Genomic DNA, 19,042 nt, shown 5'->3' with positions numbered 1-19,042 from the left:
CTTGGACAAACTGGCTTTGAATTTGCCAGTGCAGAATAGCAAAATGCCAATTTCCTCATCACACAGTCAGCTTCCTGCCAATGTGTCTGCATATAGGCAGGCAAGCAGCAGGTGGTTGGAACCTCAGTATGGTCATTTCCTTTTTGGAAAAAGAAAGTGGAAGAGACACGGGCCCTGATAAAATAGTAACAGAATATTTATTTATTGGTGCTGGGAGAGTTTAGCCTTTACAAAAAACACCTTTAAACTACACATGCATCCAGCGGGCAATGCATTATAAGTATTCAATCCTTGCAACTTTTAGCAGCTAATTTCAGGAAGGAAAGTTTGTTGCTGTCATTTTTCAATATAATTTTCAGTTTTAGGCTATTTTATGATTTCTTACTTCTTTCCATTTCCTCTTTGGCCAGCTATTAACAGTCAGCTGGAAGTCATTTGACAGCCCTCAGAACTGACAGGCCCTCTCCCCCCTCCCCCCCGCCCCCCCCACCTCCCTTAGGGAACCAACTGCCTTCTATCTTAGTAGCTCCCCACAACAGCACAGCTGAAACCATAAATTCACAGTGTAGGGAATCATAACCATTAACCCATATCCTGTAACTCCTTGGAACGACTTTTGGGGCCCCAGTATAAAGCATCATCCTGCAGCGTCTCAACAATCTCTCTCTCTCTCTCTCTCTCTCTCTCTCTCTCTCTCTCTCTCTCAATTAATTTTCTCTGTAATCTTTGCTGCTGTCCTCACCTGAAGGAATTGTTTTTTTTTGCAGAGTTAGGACAATGCCTACTCTTAACTGGCTTTATAGAATACTTGGGTAAAAGATGGTGGATCAGAGAAGTGTTAATCAGTCGCTGGATTAAAAACTCTGCTTCAGTGGAAAGTTAGAAATTTATTCTGCATGGATAGATAAGATCAATTGGACATGACATAAAACATGATTGTTATTTTAAAATATTTAAAGAAGAACCCCACAGTATTTCAAGAATATACCTTGATAATTACAGACCTTTTGATATGAAGATGCTTCAGTCGCTTCATTACTTCATTAATTTTGCACCAGAAATTATATAATAAAAGTTTTCTTTTTAGAAACAAAGAGTGTCCGACCTGTCGAAAGAAACTGGTCTCCAAGAGATCGCTGCGACCAGATCCAAACTTTGATGCACTGATCAGCAAAATATATCCTAGTCGAGATGAGTATGAGGCACACCAGGAGCGGGTGCTGGCCCGGATTAGCAAACACCACAACCAGCAGGCCCTCAGCCACAGCATCGAAGAGGGACTCAAAATGCAGGCACTTAATAGGTAAGGAGTGTGAAACATCCCAAATTTAGTAAATCGTATTGAATTGTCCACTATATGTTATACCCATTAAAATACCCACAAAATTTATCCGTGTAGTTGGTAGTGAAGAGGATAGCTGTCGACTCCAGAATGATATCAATGATTTGGTTGAGTGGGTGGAAAAGTGGCAAATGGAATTCAATCCAGAGAAATGAGGTAATGCATTTCAGGAGGGCAAACAAGGCAAGGGAATACACAATAAACGGGAGGACATTGAGAGGGGTAGAGGAGGTGAGAGACCTTGGAGTGCATGTCCACAAGGCCCTGAAGGTAGCAGGACAGATAGATAAAGTGGTAAAGAAGGTGTATGGAATGCTTTCCTTTATTGGCCAAGGTATAGAATACAAAAACAGGGATGTAATGCTGGAACTGTATAAAATGCTGGTTCGGCCACAGCTGGAGTATTGCGTACAGTTCTGGTCACCACATTACAGGAAAGACATAATTATTCTGGAGAGAATACAGAGGGGATTTACAAGAATGTTGCTAGGGCTTGAAAGTTGCAACTATGAGGAAAGATTGGATAGGCTAGGGTTGTTTCCGCTAGGGTTGTTTTCCTTGGAACAGAGGAGGCTGAGGGATGACTTAATTGAGGTGTACAAAAATATGAGGGGCCTAGATAGAGTTGACAGGACGGACCTGTTTCCCCTGGTGGAGAGGTCAATTACCAGGGGGCACAGATTTAAGGTGATTGGGAGAAGGATTAGAGGGGACATGAGGGTGGTGGGTGTCTGGAATTCATTGGCATGATCGGTGGTGGAGGCAGAAACCCTCAACTCATTTAAAAGGTACCTGCACCTGAAGTGCTGTAACCTGCAAGGCTATGGACCAGGTGCTGGAAGGTGGGATTAGATTGGGCAGCTAGGTTTTTTGGCCAGCGCAGACACAATGGACTGAATGGCCTCCTTCTGCGCTGTAATTTTTCTATGGTTCTATGTTAATGAATAAGGACTGGGGGATCCCATGTGACACAGTAGTAGCTGAGCCTCATACTTTTAAGAGGAAAAAAAGTGATTCAACATTTCCCAGAAACACATTCCTCTACCAAATAAACATACATAAGTATTCTTAACAATTTTATTGACTTGCATAATAAAAACAGCCTGCCACACCTAATCATATTTGTGTTTTTCATAGTAGACAATGATCAACCAGTTAGGAAAAGCAGACCATCTGTGATACTTGCTACTTTCATTTATTTTCCACTTGACAAAAGGCATTCTGTCTCAGAATCATCTATTTAAGGGGTCTAAGGATAGCAATTGGGAGAAAAGTACATAGGAACAGGAGTAGGCTATTTAGCCCCTCAGTACCGAAAGGTTACAATAACTCCAACTTTATCCACTCCAGTTTGGCTTCTGATAGCCAGGCTTCATAAAGCACAGCAGAATTCCTAAGTGTTTAAGTATGAGATTGAAATATTAATGTAAAAGAACAACATCCTTTTTCAAACACTTCCTTTGCCTTCATTAGGACCCTCCAAGCTTGCATGCTTAAATCTGATTATATAGCATTGGCTGCAGTTACTTATTAGAGCTGAACCTTAATTAATATTAATAGCCTAGTTAATAGGTGCACTTCTTTATTAGGATTCATTGTTTTTCAACACAATTGCGAACACTCAAGTCAATATTGATCAGCATTGCTTAATGGGAATGCTTTGTGATGACTTAATACCCATCAGCAAGTTCCTGTTAAGAAAATTCAATACTGGTCACTTAGAGCAGCACCATCTGATTAGCGATGATAAATAAACTAACTTGTCTTTATTACTGCATGTAAATGCACAGTAGCATTGTTTTGGAGAAATCAGTTTTGTACCACTGATTATATACGTCCCCAAGCTGCATTTTATATTCTAGCCTTCAGAGGAAGCATTGCAATATAAATGAGGTACAGAGACAAACCTTACTAGGGGAGTTTCCAAGAGACCTCCAGAGCAAACATAAACTGCTCTCTTAAGTCACCACTACTTCTGGGCATGAATTGCTTTTTGCATTGCTGGTCCATTTTTTTTTTCCAGACACAAGGGAATTCCATTGCCAGAAATTTAAAAGTCACAAACTTGACTTTCGTGCAATTATTATGGCTGCTGCTTGAGTCAGCCCTGCAAAAAGCAGACAGGATTATTTCAAAATAATAGTAGCCTAAGCACAATCTCAGAATGTAACAAGTGAAGTAATTGCAGAAGCACATCTTAATAACCTGGATTAGAAGAGAAACTGGTAAAAGATTGTGATGTAGATGCTGTTGCAATGTGAGGTGTAGTAAGAAAGGCTTGCGTAATGAGGCAATCATTGCTTCTTATAGTGAAGACAATTTTTTCCCATTTGCTTTTCTCTCAACTTACATTTCAGGCATAGTCAGTCTTTCACAAACATTTTCTTTGAAATTTGTCTCATAGCTTTAAAATAAGTTTTTAAAGATGTAACAATGTACTACTTCTAAGTGGTCAGACAAAGCCTTTTGAGAGTCTTAACCACAATTTTCACATTGTAAAATAACAGCTGCTTGGGCATCCCTGATAGTGCAGTACTGAGGGAGTGCTGCACTATAGTGTCTGCCTAGAATATTAGCTCAAATCTCTGGATTAGAGCTTGAACCCACAAACCTCTGACTCAACAGCAAGAGAGCTACCACTGAACTAAGGCTGACAAAGTCATGTGGTTATTTCAGCAAAGCCTTCTCACAAATTATTCTGATACTAAGCCCTTAATAATTGTAATTTTTTTCACTGCATTCATGCCAATCGTGAAATGTTATTTCTGTTCTGGATGAACATCACAGCAAGTGTAAAGTCTGAGATTTTTAATTACTCAGTTGAAAAAATTATTCAAATTACATGTTTATTATTTTCATAAGGACCTAGGCATTTGTAGGAGGTTTTAATCCTAGCCTGTCTCTCAGGATATGTATTAACTTGCACAAACTCAAGTCCCGTTCACCTGTCACCCCTATGCTCGCTGATCTCCATTAGCACCTGGTCAAGCAGAGTCCTGATTTTAAAATTCTTGTTCCTGTTTTCAAATCCTCAAATCCAAATGCCCTCACCCCTCCCCATCACTGTAATTTCCTCCAGCCCCACAACCCTTAGATATCTGCGCTGCTCTAATTCTGGCCTCATAAGCATCCCTGATTATAATTGCTTCACCATTGACTGCCACACCTCCAGTTGCCTAGGCCCTAAACTCTAGAACACCCTCCCTACGCCTCTGCATACCTCATTTTCCTGCTTTCAGGCACTTCATAAAACCTACCTCTTTGATCACGCTTTTGGTCATCTGACCGAATATCTACTTATGTGGTTCGGTGTCACATTTTGTTTTTACTCCTGTGAAGTGCCTTGGGACATTTTATGACATTAAAGGTGCAATAAAAATATAAATTGTTGTAGGCATTTTTGAGTCTTGAAAGCCAGTAAATTTCTCGAGTAGTGGGGAGGAATCATGGAATACTGTTCAGGTACATAAACTGTATAATAACTATGTCCTTTTAATGAGAAGACTTCATGTGTCTAAGTTTCATTGTAACAAAAAAGTGTCAAGATTGCTGAAGTAACCAAATATTTCAGAGCCCCACCTTGCCAACTATTTGTATTAGTGATTTCAGTTTTCTAGTCATTATTGAATGATTCATTCATTGACCATTCAAATACATTAAACTGTCATAAGAGCAACATAATTAGCAGAGTTAATTTGCATTCTGCATTGCAGTAACATCTCCTGAATGAATCAAAGGTGCTTTCTCATTTACATTTTTCTTGCCAATTGCCCAGTTTAATACCAACACATTGAATTATTGCCTGTCTGGTACAGAGCACAGAGGGTGAGAAAACACCAGGCTGAGAATGGCAGTGGAGCAGAAGACAACGGGGACAGTTCACATTGCAGTAATGCCTCCACGCATAGCAACCAGGAGGCAGGACCAAGTCAAAAACGTGCGAAGACATCTGATGATTCGGGTCCTGAACTTGACACCACAAATGAGAATGGGACTGGGGATCCTGATCCGGTGACTGATGGGACCAGTGAAATTGAACTAGTCTTTAGGCCTCATCCTACGCTAATGGAGAAAGATGAAACAGCACAGACCAGGTATGTAGGTGAGAGGGTTTATTATTACTCACCAGATCAAAAGAATTCAAATTAAAAAAAAATAACACTGCTGGCAATAAAGACAAATTTCTGGAAATATACATCAGGTCAAGTCAGTATCTGAAAGAGAAAGATAGATTAACATTTCAGGAGCGACATTTCATTAAGACCATAGAAATTGAAGGTCTGGGATCACTTGCAGCCTTCGGATCAACAGCAGTGTTTATAACACCGCAGGTTCCAGTGATTAGATTAGATTAGAGATACAGCACTGAAACAGGCCCTTCGGCCCACCGAGTCTGTGCCGAACATCAACCACCCATTTATACTAATCCCATATTCCTACCAAACATCCCCACCTGTCCCTATATTTCCCTACCACCTACCTATACTAGTGACAATCTATAATGGCCAATTTACCTGTCAACCTGCAAGTCTTTTGGCTTGCTCCAATGCAAAGGCAAAACAGCTTGCTGTTCTTGTATTTAAACTTGCAGCAACTTTAAATATTAAGCTACAGGCTTTGGGATGACAGACATATTGGTGAAATGGCATGGAGTTCAATATGCACAAGCAGTTTGGGAGAACTAATATGGAAAGGCCATACCTATAAATGGCATGATAGGGAAGTGTGGATGAGCACAGAGACCTTGCTTAAAGCTGGTGGTTAAAAGACTACATAGGTCACTTGGATTTACAAATCGAGAAACAGAATAAAAAAGCAAAGAGGTCATGCTAGAACTTTATAAAATAGTGGTTAGGCCTCGCGTGGAGAATTGTGGACTATTCTGGGTATCACACTTGGGGAAAGATAAGGACTTAAAAAGGGTGACAATGTTATTTACCAGAATGTTACCAAGGATGAGGGACTTCATTTAGGAGGAATGGTTGGGAAAAGTTAGGACTGTTCTCCTTAGTTTACAGATGATGAGAGGTATTGATCGAGTAGATAGTGAAAAATTAGTCCCTTTGGCAAGTCATTCAGTAAAGGTCATAGATTCAAAATCATCGGCAGAAGATCTGAAGGGGAGATGAGACAGTTCTTCACTGAGTGGTCTGTATCTGGAATTCCCTGAAAAGATGGTGGAAGCTGACTAAATAATTTGAAGAGATTGGACAGGTACTTGAGGATGAGGAACTTCAGGGTTGCAGACAAAAAATGGGGTTGTGGTATTAAGCACAACTGCTGTTTCAAAGAGCAAGCATAGGCATGCCAGGCCACATGACCTCCTTCTGTACCTTAAGTTTCTATGATATGTATTATGTTTAGACTCAAAGCAGTGTGATATGAATGGAGTTGTGATGTCTATTTTGACTATTATAAAGTCCAGTGTTAGTCTGTGCTGTTAGCTGATCTTGGCCAAGGCAGCAGATGAGGTACTACACTTGGTTTCAGTGACCCTGGGATAAGGAAATGAAAAAGGTCAGCCAGACTTGCCTCTCCTAATAGCTATCTATTGACTCTTGCTGGAAATTACACGTGTACAGGTTTGGGCTCACTGTGATGGTCTTTGTGACCAAATATCCTACCAGCCTCACTATTTAGGGTCACTCATGAAGAATGACTATTTGGGTGAGGTTCTGGAGGGCTGCCAGAACCATGGCCCCATTCCCCAGCATGCGTCAGTGCTTTCAGGAAAGAAGAGAAGATGGAGGGGTAAGGAAAAGTGCAGTGCTTTTAAACATATGGATTTGAGAGAGGTGGAAGCTATACCTGGAAGTGGTGATACTGTGTTCTGTAAGTTTAATCGTGCTGATATTTTCTATATAGTAAAGGTGATCATTAATATAGAGCATGTTACCAATTAAGAGCTACCTGTTCTGTGACTCTAAATGTTTTTCTCTTTTAACCAAGGCAGGTCACGGTTGGTGTCCAGAGGATTGTGGGGCGCACACCGGTGTCGAGAAAGCGGTAAGCAGTTTCACTGCAACCGGTTTCTCCACAAACCAGTAACCGACCGCCTACAAACGGAGGTCTGGAGAATCCGCTTCAATTTGATTCACGGACACTATTGAGTCTACACCGTCAGTTGCAAACTGAATGGTGCCAGAAATGTTAAAGCGCTGTGTGACTGGTTTACCCATGACAGTCAGTACTCAATTTTAGCATGAGGTCATTATGGTGCAGACCTGCAGGTTTACTGATAACCTAAGAGCGTTTTATATGAAACTAATGGATTTGAATCTCAGTTACTATATCACCAGCAAAAGTGACTACAGCTCTGGATGAAATTCCCTGATAATATCCTGTCAGGGCTTGAAAAATCCATTGTCAGGCCTCCTGCTATTCCAAGTCTTTGGGACTGTGGCAATTTTTTTTTTAATATATCACTCCTCTTTTTTGAAGTACTGACTCCTGCTGGGACATGGTTCTACAGGTGCCTGTGGCCCTTTTGTACGGTGTCCAAATGATCATTCTTCTTGTGAATCTAAAACAGTGTGTTTTGAGATGGGGAATTGCATTTGAAACAGATCCTGTCTACACCTGACATCCCCAGAGTTAGAATTTTCCATTATCCCAACTGACATCAAACTCGGTCTAGGCCAGGGAACCAACTATCTGTGTGAGTCATCAGACAAGCCCCTCTGCAGATATGTCTGATCTATTATTACACAGGCATTAACATTTCAACAAGGCAGTATAATCAAATTGTGGCATAATTCATAGTGGCAACTGAAGTGACAACAGGTTGAGTGCCACAGGTGCTGCTTATGATAATAAACAACAGCTAAGAGCAGAGAGGAGTCTTGGCCAGCAGAGTTTTCAAGCTCTGAAACAAAAAGGAAACTGGCATTGATGTTAATTCTTATCAAACCAACAAATCTTGTGCACAGTTGGAACTTTAACCATTGAGTAGAAATAGGAATAAGTTTGTCTAAGAACTACCTGTAAAGTTGGTTACATGCAATTGCTGTTCTAAGGCAATATGGCACAATTGTTCAATACCTTTGTGGAACTTGTGGAAAGACTAGGTGATTTGCCTTTCCCTTCCCTTTTCTCTATTCCACAATAGAGCTTTGTTTCTCCACCATTTAAAAAAAAAAAAAATTCTTTCATGGGATGTGGGTGTTCACTGCAAGGCCAGCATTTGTTGCCCATCCCTAATTGCCCTTGATAACTAAGTGGCTTGCTGGGCCATTTCAGAGGGCAGTTAACAGTCAACATTGCTGTGGGTCTGGAGTCACTTGTAAGCCAGACCAGGTAAGGACGGCAGATTTCCTTCCCCAAAGGACATTAGTGAACTAGATGGGTTTTGATGATACTAATGGTGCTATGAAATGGAGACCAGCTTTCAATTCCAGATTTTTGTTAATTAATTGAATTTGAATTCAGTCAGCTGCCATGATGGGATTTGAACAAGTGTTCCCAGGACATTAGCCTGGGCCTCTTGGTTACTAGTTCAGAGACATTACCACTCTGCCACTGTCTTCCTCCTTTCCTCTTCCAAAGTTGTGACACCATTTCCAAGACCCATCTATTTGACCCCTCAAGACCTCACAGGCTGATCCTCTCCTCACCTAATAGCCACACACACATTTCCCACAGATATTACTGGTGAATGCTTGGGAACAGGAACTCTGGCTAATTTTACCTTTTCTAATCCAGGGCACTGGAGCCAATGCTGAAGTTGGCTAACACAGATTAAGGATCAACTCAGACCTTCCTGAGCTGAACCACTCACTGAGCCGATCTAAAGCCTTATTAATGCGTTCTTAAAAACTATATTTAAATTTACACATTGAGATTACTTCCACTTCTATCATTTCCTTCCCCAGTTGGAAGGGGGAAACCTAGAGCCCTTGCAATTGTGTCTGTTGATGCAATTGATATTGCTACTTGAGCAAATATAATAAAAGATGCTAAGTACATTGTTTATGGGTAGAAAATCTAATCCATTAACCTATTCCAATCTGACACAATTCACAGGTCTTGGAACATATGAAATATCGAGTGTGTGGGGAGAGGGAAGGGAAAGGCAAATCACCTAGTCTTTCCACAAGTTCCTGTATGGATGCTTCATGCTAACACTAATGATAAACCACATTATGCATTTATCTCCTGCCCCCTTTAAGATTGGGGAGGTTGTAGGGAGAATCTTAGTGCATAGCTCCATGTCTCATGTCCTTTCTTATTGTCTGATGTAATAGGTATATAAAAACAACAGGAAATGCCACTGTTGACCATCTGTCCAAGTACCTGGCTATGAGATTAGCCCTAGAAGAGCTCAGGAAAAATGAAGAATCGAATCCAATGAATGTGGAAACAGTCAGTGAGAAGCAATACACCATTTATATTGCAACGGTGAATGGCCAGTTCACTGTAAGTATCTGCCCTGCTTTTCAGGGGGGTGAGTTAACTGCAGTTTATTACAGGTCAAAAGAAAACCCCACAAATGCTGGGAATACAGAGAAGGTTAGCATTTGAATGAGAAAGGTAGATTAAGATTTTCGTTGTTGGCTTATGCGGAGAAATTAAAGTTGTATTTCCTTGAGATAATTGCACAATGACAGTGCTTGCAGCTGATTTTTCTCGACTTCAAAAAAGTACACACACATTAAGATGCAACATCCACATTTTGTAAATATTGGTATTTACAGCTGACTTTGGTTTAGAATGTGCCTTTCATGATACTATATCCTGTGTACAGGTAAAGAATTTCAATCATTTTAGCCTTTTTACCATTGGTTACTTCACTTTAATATACAACACAGGGCTGGCATTGTGATTGAAATGACACTTAACCTCTCCCAGCATGGTGTACTTAACTGACATCCCATTTCCTCCACAGTATTATGACCAGGTGAGAAAGGTGTCTAGGAGTCCCTCTCAGCCTTCACCTGGTCTTACCGTAACAGGGTTTTATTTTAAACACACTGTGTTTTCAGCTCCCCCTTGGTGAATCCTTGTCCTCCGCTTTCCAATTATAAGGCAAAGAAACCAGCACAAACAGGCTTTTTTAGGTTTAAAGGAGAAAAGTTGAAATTTATTAAACTTTAACTTAAACTCTAATTTGGTTGATGCCTACGGATACACAACGCACCCACACTAGCATGCGTACACAATACATACATGCAAATAGAGACAGAAAAGAGCAGAAGGAAAATAAAGTGGAAAACTTTGGGGCAATATCTGAAGAGTTTTTGTTATGGTTCTTTGAACTCACTGTAGAGTCCTTGATTGTAGGTAGATCTTGCTTTTCATTGAGGCCCAGTATTCTTAAACTGTAGGAGACTTTTCTCTCTTGGAATTTGTGTGTCTTCATTGGATGCAGAGGCTTGTGAGAAAGATGGGAGTGGACAGGAATGATCTTCAGTCCAGGAGCAAACAGTCTTTCTCTGTTCAAGCTCTGTGGCTAGTTCAAAAGATCCTGGAACAGCCAGTTAGTCATGTGACCAGCTGGTCCAACCAGTCCTGGCCCCTGTGGATTGCATCACCCCAGCAGGTCCTGGAATGGGCTTCCCCACCCCCTCACTTGTTTTAGATGGTTTGCAGCTTGATTTCCCAGGGAACAGCATGAACAATTTAATTTTTAGTGTGTTTTTAACCCCAAGGAAGTGGGCTGACTCGGGTAGTTGTTAGAGGGAGTCCTTACTGTTACGACCAAGGCAGGAGTAATGCACTGTTACTTCAGTCCCACTACTCAAGTCACAGCATATCAAAAGTTTTCCACCTACCAAAGAATAGCCAAATTAGACATGCTATTTGTCCCCAGAATAAAGCACACCAAAACAGGTTTCTTTAAACAACAACAACATTATTTATTAGAAAAGAAATAATTCTTAAACGATAATGAGATGAATATATGAAAAGATTTTTAAAAATTCCTAATTTCCTTTGCCCTCTTACACACACACACACACACACACACACACTTTTTTTTAAAAAAAAGGTTAACAGGGAAAAGGATGTTTTGGTTTACAGCTGTTTCTTAGGAATTAAAAAGGAAAAAATAAAATGATTGTGTTTATCACATGCTGGTAGGATGTTTTCTGTATGGCGAGGTGTCTCAGAGTTGAATAGTTGGATGCCACTCAACATCTCCAGGTGAGGTTAATGAATAGTCTGTGATGGGTAGGCATTCAAGGCAATTTGTCTGCAGCAGGAGTCACACAGATTCTTTCAGCAAAGGGTGTAGTAACAGGTCTGCTTGGGTTTTAAAAAGCAGCAGTTTAGCAGTAGAAGCTTTCTTGAGATTTCAGGGTTTCCCAAAACACAGGAGGCAACAGGAACCACTCTTGAGGCAGCAATTCTTCAAAGACTGGAGGCAATAGGAATCTGTTACCTCTATTATACAGGAGTTTCTTCTCTGAACCGCAGTCTTCCTCTAGAGAGAAGTAACTTTTTTTTTTATGGGTCCTTTTTCTCTCTTCAGACAAATCATAGCCACATTTCAAATGCAGGATTTCTTTTCAAGTGATGCAAGTCTTCCTTTACAAAGAGAGGTCTTTTTCTCCAGTCTCCTGGCAGGTCACAGCCAGATTTCAACTGCCTGCTCCTTGTCCAACTCACTGGTCTTTTCACAATCCAAAAGTGAAACTAACCTTCAACAATCAAGTCACGTGACGATCATAAATCTTTACCTGCCATTCCCCTGCTGAGTTGCTTGGAAACGGGTGCCTTGCAGTCTGTGTAATTCACTCAGTTCAAACCCACGAAGTTTCAGCAATCAATGTCCACAGAATTTTAAGCTTTCAACACAAAAACATAACTCTTTTAACATTACACACCCTACTAACTAGGTTGATCTGGGTTTTCACATCTTGTGTTGATTCCAGATGTTACATCATACCCAAAGAAAAATGAACATACAAGTTAGACCCTCATTTTCTATGGTTTGAAGGGAAATGCTCTGTGGGGCACTTCAACTAAAAAGTTATATCTTTTCATTTTATACCACCTGTTTGGTAGAACATTCTTACTGCTACTATAGCACCAGAGTGAAGCTAGGAAAGGTGACAGCATGCTGAAGAGGAGGAATCTTTTGCTAGCAGAGAGAGCGCTTGGAAACTGACATATATTGAGGGAGTTCCAGAGGCTGTGGGGATAGTGGTTACAGGTGGTGGAGCAGAGGGAGTGGAGAATGAGAAGTTGGCTGGTGGAGGAGTGGAAGGTTTGCAAAGGCTGTGTGGTTGGAGGAGATCATGGAGCTAGGGAGGGTTGTGGTCACTGAAGGATTTGAAGATGAAGATCTTCATTTCAAATCAATGTGGCGCAGGGGACCAGTGGAGTTTGGCAAGAATGAGCGTTGTAGGCCTCGGTGCAGGATAAAATGTGGGCCATGGCATTCTGGATGGAGGGTGGAGGCAAGGAAAACATTGGGGAATTCCAGCTTCTAAATGAAGTGTAAGAGGTTCGGGCTTTGGGGGCAGATAAGGAAAGATGGGGTGGACCTGAATGATACTTCAGAGGTGAAAGAAAGTGGGGTTGCTAACAGATTAGATGTGAGGAATAAAGCTGAGCTCGGGTATGAGCCGTGCAAAGGATTCCAACTACTGGGTTTATCCCAAGCTGGCAGCCAGTTACAGGGATGGTCAAGGTGGGAGGCAAGGAAGTGTTTGTGTAAACTGAAGAGGACAGCTTCATTACTGGATTTATGTTGCTACCAACATAAATGTGGGACCAAATCCATAGTGTAACAGCAGCCTAGGAAGCCTCAGCTAAGGGTGCTCGCAAATACTCTATAGGTATCCTTTTTCTTCATCTGTTTCCTTTACCTTTAAACAGAAATGCACCAGGCAAAACATTGAAGCAGTGCAATCATTGTGATGAGAATGGAGAACTACAGTTTAAATGGGATTTTGACATATCATAATTACTAGCCACAGCAAGGCAGTGCCAGTCTTTCATGTGACTACATTTCATGAGAGTAGTTCCTTTTGAGCAATAACCCATGACTGTTGTGAGCCAATGATATGAAGTTCCATCTGGGGATCCTTAACAGTGAACAAATGAGTCTTGTCCCCAACAACAAGCAGGTTCAAAAGATCACTTAGACTGGGATTTGATTTTGTGCCCCTCTAGCTGCAAGTCCAGAATTTTTTTTTCAGGCATTCAAACCATTTTTGTAATAAGGCTGTGGATCACAATGATTTAAGCCACATTTTAAAGGCAGTACCCATTCTTTAAGTGTTTTGCCTTGGCTCTTACAGCAAAAAGTTAAAGTGAGACTGTAGGAGTATTTCAGGAGGATATAGAAGAGCTGCTACTGGAGATAAATATTCAAAAAAAGTATCAAATAATGTTATTGGGAGTACATTTTGAAAAGTCACCTGGGTCAGATGACCTTCATCTCAGAATATTGGGAGAAGATAGCAGAGCCACTAACTATAATATCCTAAACAATTTGGAAACAGGATTTGTACCAAAGAACTGGAGGGTGGCAAATGTTACACTTCTTCAGTTCAAGAAAGAAAAGAAGCCAATAAACTGTAGGCCAATTGGTAACCAAACAGTAACTCAGTTGAGGGTAAACCTCCAGAATCCTTAAAGTGGGATAAGAAATCAGTGTCCATATAAAAAGACATGATTTATCAGGGCCAGTCAAAGACTTTACTGAGCCTTTACAGTATATGTAATTGCAGAAAAATGCATAATAAAGAGCTCCCACTGAAGCCATCTAATTCAGCACTAATCTGAATCCTTCCTGTTCTATGATTCAGAGACTTTACTTCTGATAGTTGTGTCTGATTAAAATTGATTGAAAAATAACATGGCATCATCAACAGTCATGCCATTGTTTGGTTTAGTAATCCAGTAAAAGTGTCTTGCAAGACACTTCAGCAGATGATATGATCCTTCGTTTATGCCACAATATTAATGTCATTAGCCAAAGGAGTTTTGCAATGGAGTTGATTTTAAAACCTGAGCTCAGTGGTAGCCCTGCCACTTCGGAGTCAGAAGCTCGGGTTCAAGCCCCACTTCAAAATCTCGGCTAACACTTCAGTGCAGTACTGAGGGAGTGCTGCATTGTTGGAGGCACCATCTTTCGAATGAGGAATTAAATTGAAGCCCCGTCTTCTTTCTCAGGCATTTGAGAATCACCTTTTCGTCACCTAATGTCTTCAGCAAACCTGCTACTTGGGTGCCTGCCTGAATTTAGCTTCCTACATGTTGGATGTTACTGAAGGCAATATTGGGGTTGGAGAAAAAGGGAGAAAGAAAAACATCTTTAATAAAGCAACAAAAAAGTAAACATAAGCAGATGGAGATGCTTTATGATGGTTCTGCCATAGTGGCCCTCATGCAAGTTACTGGTCAGAATTAAAGATGATTTGTGAAATTTACAGTTGTCTTGTTCCCTTCCAGCTGCTGAATGGTTCCTTTTCACTAGAGCTCGTCAGTGAGAAATACTGGAAGGTGAACAAACCTATGGAACTGTATTATGCACCAACCAAGGAACACAAATAGGCATTGCTGCAAGATCCACGTCAAATGAAGATGGTGTTTTTGATGGTTGTGACATATTTGTCTTCCACCAACCAATATCGTGAGATGTTCTGTTGAATAAAAACTTGTCACGTTCAAATTTGCAGATCTGTGACATGCAAATTCACAACTGAAACATCGCAGGCTTGTGAAAAATGACAGTGTCCCAAAGGGTATTCTTATCCGATCATGATATTGTGGACATCACCTGGAATTCAGGAAGTAGAAGTTTGTAGTGTGTTGCTTCTCAGTTTCTTGGTTTATGGATTACATCTTTTTTTTGTCACTATAACTCTCTCTTGCAAACTTATTGTCAAAGGCCTAATTTTGCACTCAAAATTTTTTTTTTTAAATAAAACATTTTCTCCCTCCCCCATATTCCCCTGAAAATGTCAACAGATGCTGGGCTACAGTTCTACAGCAGCCTGATCACCCTGACCATTCTACATGAGAGTCCGGGCAGTGAGTGTCGATAGGATAACCATGGAAGGTGGTGAAAATATCTCAGCTAAACCTGATTTTATTTATTTATTTTTTTGCTTATCCCAGATCCACAGATGACATTTCGAGCAGAGGTGCCTAACTAGCGGGGGATCCCTGATGATTCCTACCTCTAACCCAAGGGGGAGTAAGGCTAATTGGGGTGCCCCGACTTGTGCTGCAGCTGGGGATTGAACCTGGGACCACACTATGCAGGATATTAACTCACTAAGTTATTGGGAGGGAAACTAAATTATTTAATTTGAAGGAATGTTCTTTAACATTCCAAAGCTATCGTTTTAAACAAACTTCTACTATTCCAAAATGAAGTGCTACAGGATGCCAATACATTGCAAACACAGATAAATATATTTTCAGTGTCTTTCTTTCTGATTTTTAAAAAAATCAATTTTTTCATGTGAAATGTAAAATGGGTATTTATGTTGTCAGTCAAGTACTGGTAGTTATACCGTGAAACTATACTGTACCTGGGCATCTAGTACTTATTTGTACGCTGTTACCATCAAATTGAAATTAAATAGTTCTGTTTCTTTACTTGAATAATTGTTGCAGTAATTATTAGAGAACACAAGCACATTTATGGGTGAGGGGAGTAAGCAATTCTAACATGGTCTTGAATAATTTAAAATAAGAATATAGGATTTGAATGTGGATGCTATTTGTGGCACTAAACGGCATTAAATGCTCTTAAGAACAGAAAATGCTGTAAATACGCAGCAGGTCTGGCAGCATCAACTGAAAAGATTGGGCTGAATCTAGCGCGTGGCGGATCATCATATGCTGGGTGGTCCCTTCCCCAGTGAACTGATTTTTGGCCTGTACCACCCACCCACCCAAAACGCATATTTAATGTGACCTCTTTACCCCACCCCCAACTGCACAGAGGCTAGGATTCCTGCAGCGAGTATCTCGCCTTCTGACTCCCCAGTGCCTGTCCACCATCTATGAGGCAGGAGTGTGATGGAATACTCTCCACTTGCCTGGATGGGTGCAGCTCCAACAACACTTAAGAAGCTCGACACCAGCCCACATGACTGGCACCCCATCCGTCATCTTCAATATTCACTTCCTCCACCACTGACGCATAGTGGCAGCAGTGTGTACCATCAACAAGATGCACTTCAGCAATGCACCAAGGCTACTCAGGCAGCACCTTCCAAACCCATGACCACAACCACCTAGAAGGACAAGGGCAGCAGATGCATGGGAACACCACCACCTGCAAGTTCTCCTCCAAGCCGTTCCTTCACTGTCCCTGGGTCAAAATCCTGCACCCTACAATCTGGTGATCTTGGCTTGGATGGCTGAGTCTGTTTTATCTGGTTCCAACCAGTTCTGTCTCCCCAGGACCCTGATGCTTTGAGTTTCACTTTTTAGGGACTGTCTCAAAAAAAACTCTGGAAAAAGGGTCAGTGTACCTAACAGAACATTCAACAAGTCATCTGTTCAGACAACAGCTTGCATGTGCTGCTCCACTGGTCTTGCAAACTGCAGAATCCATCACAATACCACATCTCAGACTTCATTGTGGATGCAGAGGGCTTCACCTGGCTAAACATCATCATAAAACAATGAGTGAAAATTGGCAATTCTGCAGTTGAAATGTACAATGAACTTCACAGCATTTCATGGATTTGTGAAGGATCTTCCTTTTAGAGAATTTTCACATTGAACCATGAAGAAAATACAACCTTAAATTTTTTTTTGGTGGGGGGCGGTGGGGGAGGGGTGAGAAAGGCCTACCACTTCCTTTCCCCCCTCATCCCCTGCACTATGTTGTGTTATTTGTGCCATGCTACTTTAGGTATAGTTATTGACATTTCCTTTTATATTTGGCTGATATGATATTTTAATAGCCTCACGCTGCAAAAAGTGAACTGTCATTGGTTGCTGAATGCTTTAAAGAGAAAAGTACACCTGCTGTCACAGCCTCTCGAGCATTAGTTCTAATGTCTTCGTTATTGTGGCTAAGTGTTCTGAGTACAGCATAACTGTTGGGGTGTGACATAGAAATTTAAGAGAAAAAGAGGGGAAAAGGGAGCTTCGTCACAATTTAGATGAGTAAATATTGTTCTGCATTATAAGTACTAAGAAATCCAGTTTATAAGGTTGCATCTGGGAATCTACGCTACTCGTCCTCTGGTAATGTATTCTGGGCAAAACTACATCAGAGCGGACAGAATGTAAGCTTCCATATAAATTAGCAAACCACAGAAAAAGCAACATATGGAACCAACATTTCTGAGTGAACCTCCACACCGTTTTTTTTTTATCCTCCAAATGTTTTGGCTTTCTGAAGTATAGCTGGAGTGAGAGTAGTAATCACGTGCGTGGCATTATCTGGGTTGTAATCTAGACTCAATTGAAACACAAAGGTGGGTTGAGTGTAAGGTGACTCTGTTTATTCTGCCATCGATAAAATGCTCTAATTTTCCTTGTTTATGATATCAGATAAATGAATTAAGTAATCCAGCCTATCTGTTTTCTGATGGGTTCATCCCTCTGTGTTGGCCTCATTTTCTAACCAAGAGGACAGGTAGATGACTTTCTGCCAGGCCTCTGCCAATGCCAACCCTAAGCTGTCCCCTAGGAAGGGTACAGCTCTGGATGATACAATCTGATTTTCCCTCTGGTTAAGTAACTGGTATTCCCCCAACAGTGAGAATCTTACCTCAAGAGTCTCAGGTGCCGAGCTGCATCTTCCCACTCTGGTGCAGCAGATTGATACTATAACATGCTGTACCACCATATTAGCTTCATGACTCTGCTAACTCCTATATTGCACATATTTCCTTAAATAACTGATGCAAAAAGTACCTCTTGTCAAACATTCTTTGGGGCTTTCCCATGGCTCCATTAGTTAAAACAATGAGTAGCTAAGCTATACAGTGTAGAAGTTCCCAAGTTCAATACCCAGTCTGTGTTGAGTTAGTTTAGGTAAACCCAAGTAATGAAGGAGGAAATATCCTATCGTAACTGTAATATTTTATGAAATCCAACTCGAGCTCCCCATCCGTTTTTTTTTAAACTTTATAATGCACTGACCCCACTTCTGTTCTGGCGTCACTGGCTTTGGTTGGTCTTCTAGCTGCTCATCTGCACCGAGTCCTATTTCTGCTTGGCATTTGCCTCAGGCTTGCCCCTCCATCTTATTTAAGTACTAAGTTTTGAATTAAGACTGAGAAAAATTTATATTTTGCACTTCCTGGCCTTTTCCCGTTCTGCTACCTGAGAGCATGGTGGCTTTCAAAATGGAATTGGATAATTATCTGAAGACAAAAAAATTGCAGTGCTAGGGGAAACGGCAGGGGGGTGGGACTAGTTGAAATGCTCTTAGAGAGCTGCACGGACATGATAGGCCAAATGGCCGCCTCCTGTGCTGTAATCGTTCTATGAGTCTGTCCCATTCCTCATCCACATTCCACTGTGTAAACATTGAGCATAATTCCACACACATTGTCATGGAAACAGGGCTCAGGACATACAGAGGCAAATATGCACGTACAAACAGTAGGGGAGAGTTGGGAGAATAGGGATAGATTGATAAATGAATAGATGCTTGAGCCAGAGATAGTTTCTTGGATGGACCATAATGGATTTTAAACATTTTTCATTTTCACCACTCAGCTCAAGGGAACACTGATATTGCTAATTAGATTAGACATTTATATATATTTT

General features: G+C 41.0%; 1 protein-coding gene across 9 annotated transcripts in view; it reads left to right on the top strand.

The window, feature by feature from the left end:
• rnf2 (ring finger protein 2) overlaps positions 1 to 15,868 on the top strand; it is a 41,886-nt gene extending 26,018 nt beyond the window's left edge. For 7 of the 9 annotated variants that reach the window (XM_068036470.1, XM_068036475.1, XM_068036474.1 and 4 more), the window contains 5 exons: positions 1,088 to 1,303; positions 5,158 to 5,436; positions 7,292 to 7,348; positions 9,586 to 9,757; positions 14,744 to 15,868. In XM_068036470.1, coding sequence (XP_067892571.1) covers positions 1,088 to 1,303; positions 5,158 to 5,436; positions 7,292 to 7,348; positions 9,586 to 9,757; positions 14,744 to 14,845 — 826 coding nt within the window. In that variant the 3' untranslated portion in view covers positions 14,846 to 15,868. Of the gene's footprint in view, positions 1 to 1,087; positions 1,304 to 5,157; positions 5,437 to 7,291; positions 7,349 to 9,585; positions 9,758 to 14,743 lie in introns of those variants that run through there. The other 2 variants (XM_068036471.1, XM_068036479.1) reach the window with 2 other exon arrangements.
• The last annotated feature ends 3,174 nt before the right edge of the window (positions 15,869 to 19,042 follow it).

Source organism: Heterodontus francisci, chromosome 8 (genome assembly GCF_036365525.1).
Source record: "Heterodontus francisci isolate sHetFra1 chromosome 8, sHetFra1.hap1, whole genome shotgun sequence".
NCBI classification, from domain to species: domain Eukaryota; kingdom Metazoa; phylum Chordata; class Chondrichthyes; order Heterodontiformes; family Heterodontidae; genus Heterodontus; species Heterodontus francisci.
The sequence above is the reverse complement of the archived record's forward strand: the minus strand, read 5'-3'. Positions and strand labels throughout refer to the sequence as shown.